The sequence below is a fragment of the Mandrillus leucophaeus genome, unplaced genomic scaffold, assembly GCF_000951045.1.
Source record: "Mandrillus leucophaeus isolate KB7577 unplaced genomic scaffold, Mleu.le_1.0 Scaffold341, whole genome shotgun sequence".
Lineage (NCBI taxonomy): Eukaryota > Metazoa > Chordata > Mammalia > Primates > Cercopithecidae > Mandrillus > Mandrillus leucophaeus.
In genome coordinates this window covers 1,105,814-1,118,420 of record NW_012103599.1, presented here as the reverse complement: position 1 = coordinate 1,118,420, position 12,607 = coordinate 1,105,814, and the positions used below count along the sequence as shown (strand labels likewise).

The 12,607-nt window shown below is 34.2% G+C and overlaps 1 protein-coding gene across 1 annotated transcript in view; it reads left to right on the top strand.

The window, feature by feature from the left end:
• Positions 1-12,607, top strand: part of DOCK7 (dedicator of cytokinesis 7) — a 235,089-nt gene that overhangs the window by 127,273 nt on the left and 95,209 nt on the right. Inside the window, exons 23-27 of the mRNA XM_011988949.1 lie at positions 5,503-5,595; positions 6,798-6,887; positions 7,835-7,930; positions 10,654-10,794; positions 10,885-11,005. Of these exons, the coding sequence (XP_011844339.1) occupies positions 5,503-5,595; positions 6,798-6,887; positions 7,835-7,930; positions 10,654-10,794; positions 10,885-11,005 (541 nt within the window). The remainder of the gene's footprint in view (positions 1-5,502; positions 5,596-6,797; positions 6,888-7,834; positions 7,931-10,653; positions 10,795-10,884; positions 11,006-12,607) is intronic.

Here is a 12,607-nt window from a genome sequence, read left to right as displayed (position 1 = left end):
AGAGAGCCCTTGATGCTGTCGGGCAATTATACTGTATTTCTGTATCTCCATCACTTTCCTGTTGTCCCAGGAAATGATTTCATTCCTTCTTTTGTTACCTCAAACTTCCTAACACCGCCTCATTCCTTTTCTCATTTTATCTCCCATTTCATTGAGACAACTGAAACCATCAGAAGAAAACTTTGATAAACTTTTACCATCCTATCTAGCTACCTATTGCCATCTACTATCTACTGCCTAATATTCTTCTGTATTAAAAATGAGTAGATGAGCTATTTATTTTTCTAAATTCTTTCACTCAAGCTCTCATCTGGTCTCACCTGCTCAAGATCTACACTCCACCAGTTTTTCCATATCTCTTCCACATCATCAGTTTCTCCCTGAATACTGAATCATTCCCATTCACATACAGGCATGCTATTATTTTTCTCATTTTGAAAAAATAATTCCTCTCATTTGAAAGCAATCTAAGTGTCCGTCAACAGATGACTGGATAAACGAAATGTGGTACATATATACAATGGTGTACTATTCACCCATAACAAAGAATGAGATCCTGTCATTTGCAACAACAAGGATGGAAATGGAGATCATTATGTTAAGTGAAATAAACCAGGCACAGAAAGACAAACTTCACATATTCTCACTTATTTGTAGAAGGTAAAAATTAAAACAATTGAACTCATGGAGATGGAGTATAGAATGATAGTTACCAAAGACTGGGAAGGGGCAGTGGGTGTTGGGAGGGAAATGGAGATAGTTAATGGGTACAGAAAAAAAATAGTTAGAAAGAGTATTACATAAGATCTAGTATTTGATAGCACAACAGGATGATTTGTATAATTAAATAATAAGTAAATAATGTTTATTATTTAGTTATTTTAAAATAATTAGAAATATATAATTTGATTCTTTGTATCACAAAGGATCAATGCTTGGGGTGATGGATACCCCACTCATTCTGATGTGATTATTACACGATACACCTTTATCAAAATATCTCATGTAAACCATAAATACATATGTCTACTATGTACCCACAAAAATTAAAAATAAAAATAATAATTATTCTCTAGTATTTCAACTGCTACCTTATTTGCTATTTCTCGCCTACCTTTCATAGTAGAATTCCTTAATAATTTTCTTTACTTGCTATCTGCAGTTCTTGTACTTCTGTCATCTCTACTTCAGTCAAATATTCCTCCCATTTTCCACCAAAACTGTCCTTGTTAATGTCACCAGCACCCTTCATGTTGCTAAATCCAGTGGTTACTTTTCAGAACTCAGCTTACTTTTACCTACGAGCAGCTTTTGACACAGTTAAACTTTTTTTTCCTCTGTGATTTAGTCTATTTATTTGACTTCCAGGGTACTGCATTCTGTTGGTTTCCCTCTTGGTTTACTGATTATACCTTTTCAGTCTTCTTTGTGGATTCTTCCTGTTCTGATCTCTTTATGTGGATGTGTTTCAGGCCTCTGTCCTTATTTCTCTTCTCTTGTCTTCTCTCTACACTCTACCTGGGTGAGCTTATTAGGTTCCATGGCTTTAAATACCACATAAATGTTATGCTAATGATTCCCAAAATTGTATTTCCAGTACAGATCTCTCTCTGGAGTTCTAAACTTAACCGCTTTTTCTAAATCATTTTGTTCAGATTTGGATATATATGAAAGGTAGAGACACTTCTTTCTATCTCCATTACTACCATCTTGGTCTGAGCTACATCATCTCTCCCAGAATTAATGTACTAGCTTTAAAGATGGTTTCCCTACTTCTATCCTACGCTATGTTCACAACATAGCAACCAGAATGTTGCTTTAAAGACTTAAGATATGGTCGGGCACGGTGACTCACGCCCATAATCCCAGCACTTTGGGAGGCCAAGGCAGGCGGATCACCTGGGGTCAGGAGTTCGAGACCAGCCTGACCAACATGAAGAAACCCCGTCTCTACTAAAAATAGAAAAATTAGCCAGGTGTGGTGGCACATGCCTGTAATCCCAGCTACTCAGGAGGCTGAGGCAGGAGAATCACTTGAACCCAGGAGGCGGAGGTTGCTGTGAGCCAAGATGGCGCCATTTCACCCCATCCTGGGTGACAGAGCTAGACTCCGTCTCAAAAAAAAAAAGACTTAAGACACACAAAAATTAAGTCATTATGTCATTCATCTGAGCACAGTCTTCTAATGACTTATTCCCTCAGTCCTTTAAGTCTTTACTCTGAAGGCCAACTTCCAAGTGAGGTTGACTCTGATTATCTTATTTAAATGTATAACCAGTGGCTGTGTCCTCAGCCTTTTAATCCCCTTATTCTGTTTTTTGTCTTTTTTTTTTTTTGTCTCACATTTACTACCTTTTAATGTAGCGTATGAATTAAATATTTTTACTTTTTTTTTTTAGTGTTTATCTGCCTTTAACAGAGTGTAAACTTCATCATGGCAGGGAATATTTGTTCCAAGGCACCTGTAATGTCTAAATTATTCAAGGTGCTCAGTAGATGTTTATCCAATGAAGACATGTTAGTATGAGTAAACACTGCAGGACTAGATCACTTTTTCAAGAACAGAATTATGCTTTTGTTCGCCCTCTTACTGTTGGGATTAATTATATATTTAAAGATCTGCAGAGATTTGACTTTATGAACGTTTTGGTTATATTTTATTCCCCAATATAAAATGCAGAACTCCTAAAATTTAAGAATATTTATATAACATGAACAGGCTTTTATTACTCCAGTGGCTGTAATGTAAATGTGAAAATATTTGTGAGACTTCTTCATACTTATGTTGCCAAAACCAGCTGTGCTTCCTTAATTCTAGCTAGTCTTTTAACATTCAGTTATGTAATACATGGTTGCATCAGGTCTGAACTTTATTGCTTTTAATCAAATGCCAGTGGAATTTTGCCTTGATACGTTTCTTTCTCATATATCATCTTCTATTTTTTTTATTTCTCAAACACTGAGAGCTTACTGTGTGCTAGGCGCTATGCTGAGGACTTGTGAATATGAAGCAAAATCTTTGTAATATAACACAAGTGTTGATGTCAAATCAAATACAGTATGGGCCTTGCTGAAGGATCTTATCTATATGTAAGGGAAAAAATTAATAGTGTTACTGGGATTTGGCAAAAAAACCTCACACTGACATACACATGGGCACATATTTGGTTAATCTGTTCCATGTTTGTTGGAAATCAGTAAACATAAAGTTATTAGATTAAATATAAGTGATAAATTTGCTTAAATATGGGCTGTTTGATATAATTCTTAGCTTTATAACACCTGAATTATGGGATTTACTTGCTTTGCCAAATAACTGAACACAAGTTTTCTTTAAATAGTTAGCTTTGACTGGTATAATTATGACTGTTCGGAACATCAGTATTGTGTATATAAATATAATTCATAGCACAGAGATTTTTTTATTCTCATATTAGCAATTATCATATATTGTAGTTTTAAAGGAAATTATTAAACAGTAAGTTAAGTGAATTTAAGAGCACAGCAAAGTCTTTATTCTTTTTGTGGAAATTTATGAGAGAAAAGAGGACAGTTATAATTTTGCAAAAATCAAATGCTCGTGTTTTGTTATTTCTGTAACATGAGTAGTGACTATAAAAATTGAATCTGGTAGGAAGAACTTTACACTTTTATACAAAAGAGACATAATTTTGGACTTGGACATAATTTTGGAGACTAATGAAAACTGTTTTAACTTCTCTGAAAAACATAAGTCTTTTGGTTTGCTTTTATTTGAAATATTATAATGGGATTCTGAGAAGGTGGATATTTTAAACAAATCTGATGGCATAATTTTACTAATATTTTGATACTGTCTAATTTACTTTGATAGAAAGCATTTTAAGGAAAATATGTATGGAAAATTTTTATAAAACTGTTTTTGAGAGTTTACTATATTCAAGTCATTGAACTTAGTAATTTACTTCCATTATTTAATTTGATTCTTACCATATGAAGGGAGATGCTCTCATCATTTTTATTTTATAGATAAGAAACTGAAAAAGAAATTAAGTAATTTATCTTAGATTTTACAGCTAGTAAGCAGGAGAGCCTGGATTGGAACCTTAACTCCCATATTAGACAATCACTGTCAAAAATGATGAGAAATGGGTGATTATTGTACCATCATTTCAGCTTCTCTGTATATTTGGGAAAAAATGAAAAAAGGTGGAGCAAATATTCTCCTAAAACCTAAGCCCTTGAGGGTTGCAGTTTTTCTTTCTTTTCTTTTTGAAAACTTCTCTTGAAGTATTTAAAAAATACTGATGTCTGGGGCACACTCACAGCAATTCTGATTTAATTGTTTTAAGGTAGGGCGCTGCACATTTGTTATGTTACTGTTGTTAATTAAGCTTCCCAAATGGCACTAATGTCTAGACAGAGTTGATTACAGTTGTTCCCAACTCTTCACTTTTACCTGTCTTTCCTTTGGTGGTTTCTGGTTTGGGTCCGTACTCATGCCCTGATCTATTTACGTCAGCTTGCCTTCGATTGTCTTTGCTATTCTTACCCTAATAATTCTTTAAAATCTTTTACAACTTGCTCCAGTTCCAGTTATTAGATTCTCAAGTCCCCGGTCCAAATTGCTGAATCGGATTTATGGAGATAGAGCTCAGGATCTGAATTTCATAAAGCTTCTCAAGTGATTCTGACGATCAGTCAGTTTTAGGAAATAGAAGAAAAGCCTCTGTTTCCTTCACCTGAAATCACAGTTACCCCTTTCAGACAAAGATAAACATAAATTCACTTCTGGACATATACTTTAGTAGCGTCTTAAAGAAATTTTAAATTCATAAAGATGATGAAGATATAATTCCTATAGACAGCCCCAGCATAATGTTTTTCCTTGTAATATTTATTAATAAATAGTAGACCAGTGTGTTTAATTACAAGTGCAGCCCCAAATCCATTATTAGGAAGGAGTAAATATTAGGTATCATTTTTTTCTTAAGTTTTTACTTAATTTCTCCTGTCTGTACCTAAAAGAGAGTGAAGGTGATGGCAAAGTCAAATAGAATTATGGAGTATCACTGCATAGTAGTTTTCAGTTGATGTTAGATGGAATGAAATTAAAGTTTCAAGCAAAGAATGGGGTGTTTTTCTTCCATTTTTTCCTTTAAACCTCAGTTAGATACAGAGGAAATTATCTGTTGTTAACTTGTACTATCTTTAAAGAAAGTTTGGGGTGTGGTACTGTGGAAACATTAGTTATTGGTACTTCAAGAGTATTTCTTTACATAAAGAAAAATTACCTTTAAATACTATACTTATTGGTCTTGGTGATTTTTTAAAAATTGTGTTATATAATAAGATAATTTTGGTGAACTAATACTCTATAGGTTCCTACAAATTTTGGTTGCTTTAACAGTACTAATTAAAAACATGTTTGCATTAGAAGATCTGAATTTCTTTAAGAATAATTTATAGCATGCAACATGTAATATTTCTTTCCTTTCAAACTGCTTTCTATTATATGCTTAGGGTTTAGATCGCTCCAATTCCTGGGTTAACACTGGTGGTCCAAAAGCTGCCCCATGGGGATCCAACCCCAGTCCAAGTGCAGAATCAACACAGGTGGTGTTTATATTAGAGGTTTCTTTATTGGCTGCTGATGTTTCCCGTTAGAACATTACTTTTTAGTATATACTATGATTTCAGTGGCTTGCTTTTTTTAATCATTAAAAAGTGTGTATTTTTGTTTACTTAGCACATTTTCCAACTACTATGCATGAATACCACCAATTGCACCAGTAATGTGCTTCTTTCCTATTTCCTATCTCTGCCTTCTTTCTTCTTTACATACCCTATCAATATTTCAGTGCCTGCTGCTTATGCAATTGATGGCTTTTATAACAGTTTCTTCTTTAGGAGTAGCACATCTTTAATAGCAATTTTTAAATTTTTATGTGGAGGAAAAAAACCCAACAGTTTTCTATTTGCTTTTGGTTTAAAGTGTAACTATTGTATCATTTTCATTTAACATTTACTATCTTGTTATTTTCTTCGTAATCACCGAACAGAAAGACTGGCAATAAATTGAAATTAAATGTGAACAGTATATGATCACCATGCTGTAAGACTCAATACCAGAAGCAAAAATCCATTTTAATTTGTACTGTGTTGCAAAGTATGAAATTTGTTGTACCTTAGCTGAATTAGGTTTTGCTTACTTAAGACTAGTTGCTTGATAGCTAATACTGCATGATATCTCAAAATATACTTCTCATCTGTGTTGGCTTTGGAGGGAAATCTTGTTCTTAAAGAAAATTTTTAATTCGTTTCTAATATAGTAAATGATTTATATTTGATTTAGTATATGACAAACCTGAATAGTAGTTTTTGATAATAACGAAAAAGTGAAAGAAATTATTCTAAACTTTTTCCTTTGTTTATTTAATGTAAAGTTACTGATTTCTTATTTGTTCTGAGACCAGTTGAGAAGTATGCTTTTACTTTTTATATATTTTTACTAGATATGTGCATGTATATAGATCACACAGATAAAAGTTTCATTCTTTGCAACACTGAATATTTTATAATCACTGAAATACTCATCTTTTTTTAAAGACCAAAAATATGTAGAAGCCATTTTGATACTACTTATGCATTGTCATTAAAGCAGCTTAAAATGGTGAAAATGAGATGAGCAATAAAATAGATGGTTTTTGAAACCATAATAAAACTCTGTTTTAAACTTGTACATAATCCGTCAGCTGCAAAGTCATCCACTGCAAACATTAATGTTATCTCGTCATTCATTCATCTTCACTCCATAGGCTGTGGATCGAAGTTGTAATCGTATGTCTTCGCACACAGAGACGTCAAGTTTCTTACAAACATTAACGGGACGCTTACCAACTAAAAAGGTAGATTCATATGAAGACAATTCATAAGGGGGAAAATAATTTCACCAATTAAATAGATGTAAGATTTCTTTACATAACCAGTATGAGATACAGTAATTGCATTGTGCTGAAAAATATATCTGAGCAAGCATTGCTTGTCTGATGCCTTTTTGGGCATACCTTGTCAGTATATACTCTCTTACATTATGATAATGTTTATATCTTTGGGATTGACTATTTTTAGAATTTAGTGATTTCAAATTTGATCATCAAATTTTAGTACCAAAAAAATGTATCAACTCTTAATTATATTTCTGTAACTGCTTCTGTTTTGTGTTTTAAATCTCCAGGGAAAGGAAGATGAGTTAGAAAAATTGTCACTCTTAGTAAGATATGTTGATTTGCTTCCCTTATGCACAGTTTTGTTAGTCCTTTTTCATATTAATATACACTACTTTGCAAATGCTTTGTGTGCATATCCATTATAAGGCAGAAATCTTCTGCTATTTTTTTTAAAAAAGACCTTACCTGAAAACTCGAGAATTAATGGCTCATAGCAAAGTTTAAATTTTAAAACGTATTTCCTAAATTGTACCAGCAAAGTTCATGCGTGTATTTGCGTATGTTTAAAAATGTACTTAAGATACAAACAAGATATTACTGTGCTGTAAGTTTTTAGTCTAGTTTCTGTTTGCAGGTACAATTTAGGAGGCTATCTTCTACCTGTCGTTTTAAAATTACATTTTACTGCAAGATAACATGTAATTTTTTCAACTGTTCCACATACCACTGTCTTACATGCTTAAATAGCCGTTTCGTTAATGGGTGTCTTCAGTGCATCATTGAATGGTTCACGTGCCTTATTTTGCTTATTCTCATTATATCTTCATTTGTATTTGCATTATTATTTGGTTTATGTTATCAGCAGACTTGACTTTGATAATAACTTTGGATTTACTTCTGGATAGCTTTTTCATGAGGAGCTGGCTTTGCAGTGGGTTGTTTGCAGTGGCAGCGTTCGGGAATCAGCTTTGCAACAAGCCTGGTTCTTTTTTGAGTTAATGGTGAGCAAAAACTGAGCATATTCTTTAATATATTTTCTCTTAGTGAACAATTTTATGCTAGCTCTTTTGTTATCTTAAAAGTATTTTTCTATTGTACATCTTACTCTTTTACGTGTGTCTCCAAGGCAAAATTACATGTGTTACATCTCTCAATAAACACTGTGGACACTCAACACAGTTTAGGTGGAATTATGAAGAGTGAGACTCATTTTAACCCTTATTTTCTCAGGGATGATTGCATAAGCTAGCTATATTTTCAAAGGAAACTTGTGATACATTCTTTGCTAGTCATTATACATGAAGTCTATAAATGACAGTATTGTAGATTTTATACCAGAGATACAAAGAGCTTTATAGATACCCACTGCTATTATTATGGCTAATAAACTCTTAGGGAATTGCCAGTTACAATAAATAAAAAAACAACAGTACTGGCTGGGTGCAGTGGCTCACACCTGTAATCCCAGCACTTTAGAAAGCCGACGCAGGAGGATCACTTGAGATCAGGAGTTTGAGACTAGCCTGGGCAACGTAGCGGGAACCCGTATCTACCAAAACAAAATTTTTTTTTAATTAGCTAAACCTGGTGGCACACACCTGTAGTTCCATCTACTTGGAGGGCTGAGGAGGGAGGCTTGCTTGAGCCCAGAAATTCAAGGCTGCCGTCAGCTATGATCACCATGGCACTCCGCATGAATGACAGAGCAAGATCCTGTCTCTTTAAATTTGTTTAAGTATTTTTTTGCTTAATCAAATAAATGATACTTTTAAAATGAGTGAATTAATATTTTAATTAATAAATATATATGAACAGTTGACTCCTGAACAACATGGGGTTTAGGGGAACCAACTCCCCCACACTGTCAAAATCTGCATATAACTTCTGGCTCACCTAAAACTTAACTACTAATAGTTAAGTTGACCAAATAGTTACTGTTGACCAAATACTTTACTGATAACATAATCATATTTTGTATGTTATTCGTATTATATATTGTGTTCTTAGAATAAGCTAGTGAAAAGAAAATGTTATTAAGAAAATTATAAGGAAGATAAAATATATTTGCTATTCATTAATTGGAAGTAGATCATCATAAATGTCTCCATCCTCATTGTCTCCACATTGAGTAGACTGAAGAGGAGGGGTTGGTTTTGCTGTCTCAGGAATGACAGAAGTGGGCGAAAACCCACATATAAGTGGACCCATGCAGTTCAAACCCATGCTGTTCAAGGGTCACCTGTACATATAAACTTGTATATGTAAACATACACATATGTAAACAAAGGCAACAAACATTTATCAAGTCGGCACAATATGCTAGTACTGCCCTGTGGCCTAGGTGTTACTAAGGCACAGAGAGGTTAAGTAACTTGTCTTAGTTTGCACAGCTTGTAGGTAGTAGGACTGTAATTAAAACTCAGACATTTCAGCATTTGGGACCATCTTCTTCACCTTCCTCTTCAGCCTCTAGAAAGCTGAAATCACTGAAACTTTTTCTTCCAAAAAAGAAGTATGTAAAAAAAAAAAAAAATAAAACAACAAAAAAGAGAAAAGGATCTTCCAGAGTATGTCATAGGGTGGTACTCAGCATTGAATGTTGCCTATGTTATGGGTAAGAGAACATTTTATTCTAGAGATTTAATAATCTACAGAAAAAATAAATCAGGGACTACATGTAAGTGACAACTCATTTTTTTCCTAGAAAATAAACCTTAAATTTGTAATTCATGGGCTTCTCTGCTTCTCTTGTAAGGTAAAAATTGTAATTTTTGACTGTTTTTTAATAGTCTTACATTTATGTTCAGATTTCTAAAATACAAAATAGTCAAAGACTGCAATTTAAAACTTGGCTGTGCTCTATTTTAAGTATAGGACTTTAGCTTCTATTTCCCTGAATTTAAAGTTTATTCTTTATTACCATTACCACAGTGTTATAATAAAGAATCTGTACAATATTCAATACAAATACAGTACAATATAGTCCTCATATTTATTGTATTCCCACTATATGCCGTCATCTGTGTATTAGCTACTGAGCACACTATAGTGAAGACTGAGTTTCTAACCTTTCAAAGCTTACAGTTTGGGAGCTTTGGAATGGCAAAATTATTGAGTCTTGGAAAAATTTAATTAAATTTTTTTTGGCTGCATGTGATAGATTATATGCCTGTAATCCAAATATTTTGAGAGGCTGAGGCAGAAGGATCACTTGAGGCCAGGAATTTGAGACCAGTCTGGGCAACATAGCCAAACCCTGTCTCTATAAAAAAATTTTTTAATTAGCTGGGTGTAGTAGTGTGCACCTATAGTCCTAGCTACTCAGGAGGCTGAGGCAGGCGAATCACTTGAGCCCAGGAGTTGGAGGCTGCAGTGAGCTATGATCATGCCACTGTACTCCAGCCTGTGTGACAGAGTGAGACCCTGTTTCCTTAAAAAAAAAAAAAAAAAAATTTAAAGGTTGAAATTTTTTTTGTTGACATACACAGAATTTTTTGTCCTATTGTTAGCCAGCATAATTTTCTGAAGGTAATATAGTGTTTTGTTTGTTTTCTTAGCAAATACAAAACATCATTGGGAACTTTAAAAAATATTTGAGAAGCTAAAAATATTTCAGTCATCTATTAAATTACATATTTTAGAGAGAGTCCGGGTGTTTAGAGTTGTTGTAATTGTTAATTATATTCATAGGAAATTAAACTCATAATTTCTATCTTTTTTTCAGGTAAAGAGCATGGTGCACCATTTATACTTTAATGATAAACTTGATGCTCCAAGGAAAAGTCGTTTTCCAGAACGTTTCATGGATGACATTGCAGCTCTTGTCAGCACGATTGCTAGTGATATAGTTTCACGATTTCAGAAGGTAATAACTTTTTCCCCACTTATCTCTCTTTCAAGCTCAGATTAAACTATCATACTTTAATTTGTTTTTATTTTATATTCTGTTTCACAGGACACAGAAATGGTTGAGAGACTCAATACAAGCCTTGCATTCTTTCTCAATGATCTGTTGTCTGTTATGGACAGAGGATTTGTTTTTAGCCTTATAAAGTCCTGCTATAAACAGGTAATCCGTAGTTAGGAATAATTAGTAATCAAATAATTTAAATACTATGTTCTTTTCAGAGTTAGAGCTAAGAGACCTTAAGAGCACATTTATATACTGATGTTGAAACAAAAAGTAGCCTAAAGTAACATGTATTTACTATCTAGGCAAAAATAAATTACACTTGTTTTATCAGGACACAAGGACTGTGGCAAGCTGTTATCAGTACAGCCAGTATTTCCTTGAGTTATACTGGCCTACTTGTGACTCTTTAATCCCATTCTGGATCATACCATCAAGTCAGTAGTAATGTAAAGCAGTCTCAAGATGTCATGCAAGTGGAGCATTTATACCGACTGGACTTTTGTATCTTGAGTGATTTTTAAAGCAACTGCATTTTGCTGGGTATTCCTCCTAATCCAGCCCTGGATGTTGTAGAGTTTGGAATTATGGACAGATGTTTACGCATTTGCCAAATGTTGTTCATTATCTTGACTTTACTAAATTAAAAGCATCCTGGAACTTTTCCACACATAGCTGATTTTGTTTTAAAATTTTTATCAACTGATTAGTGAAGTCTGCCTTCTAGAAAACATTAATTATTGGTTCTGCTAGGCCACTTTGGTAGTAAACTATATAAGCCTTTTAGAATTACCTTTTAAAGGAGCTTTAAACATACACATATTTCTGAGTCCCTTCCCAGAATTATTGAGAAGTTCAAACTTTTCATGGTGGTGGGGTGAGGAGCACACAGTGCTTGTGAAGCACCTCACAACTGGTCTACAGATTAGTTTTGGGGAACTAATAGTCCAGAATTCTATTTGGCAGTCTAATATTTAGAATTTTGAATATTCTATTGGATGCCTTTATTGTTTATCTCTTCTTTTTTTTTTTTTTGGTTTTTTTTTTTGAGATGGAGTCTCGCTCTGTCGCCCAGACTGGAGTGAAGTGGCCAGATCTCAGCTCACTGCAAGCTCCGCCTCCTGGGTTTACGCCATTCTCCTGACTCAACCTCCCGAGTAGCTGGGACTACAGGCACCCGCCACCTCGCCCGGCTAGTTTTTTGTAGTTTTTAGTAGAGACAGGATTTCACCGTGTTAGCCAGGATGGTCTCTATCTCCTGACCTCGTGATCCACCCGTCTTGGCCTGCCAAAGTGCTGGGATTACAGGCGTGAGCCACCGCGCCCAGCCTTTTTTAGTTCTTCTAACAGAAAAGTTAAAACTGTGCATGGGCACTCACCCACATGAAAGTACTTCAACACGATATGTATCATTTTTTACCTTTCCCCCAAAACTTTATGTACTATTGCTACCAGAACTTATCCTGTCTTTTTTCTTTAAGCATTGACCTCCTATATTTGTCAAACATAGAGCTAAGCTGTAGGGATACTAAAGCTATCAAATCAGTTTATAGTATGTCTCCTCAAGTAGCTTATGATGTCGCTGAGAAAACAGACAAATTATAAATATAGGTAAGCACAAATTGCTATAAAAAGAATTGATAATTTCTTTTAAGAAGGAAGTAATAAAGCGCCAGGCGCGGTGGCTCATGCCTGTAATCCCAGCACTTTGGGAGGCCGAGACGGGTGGATCACGAGGTCAGGAGATCGAGACCATCCTGGCTAACAC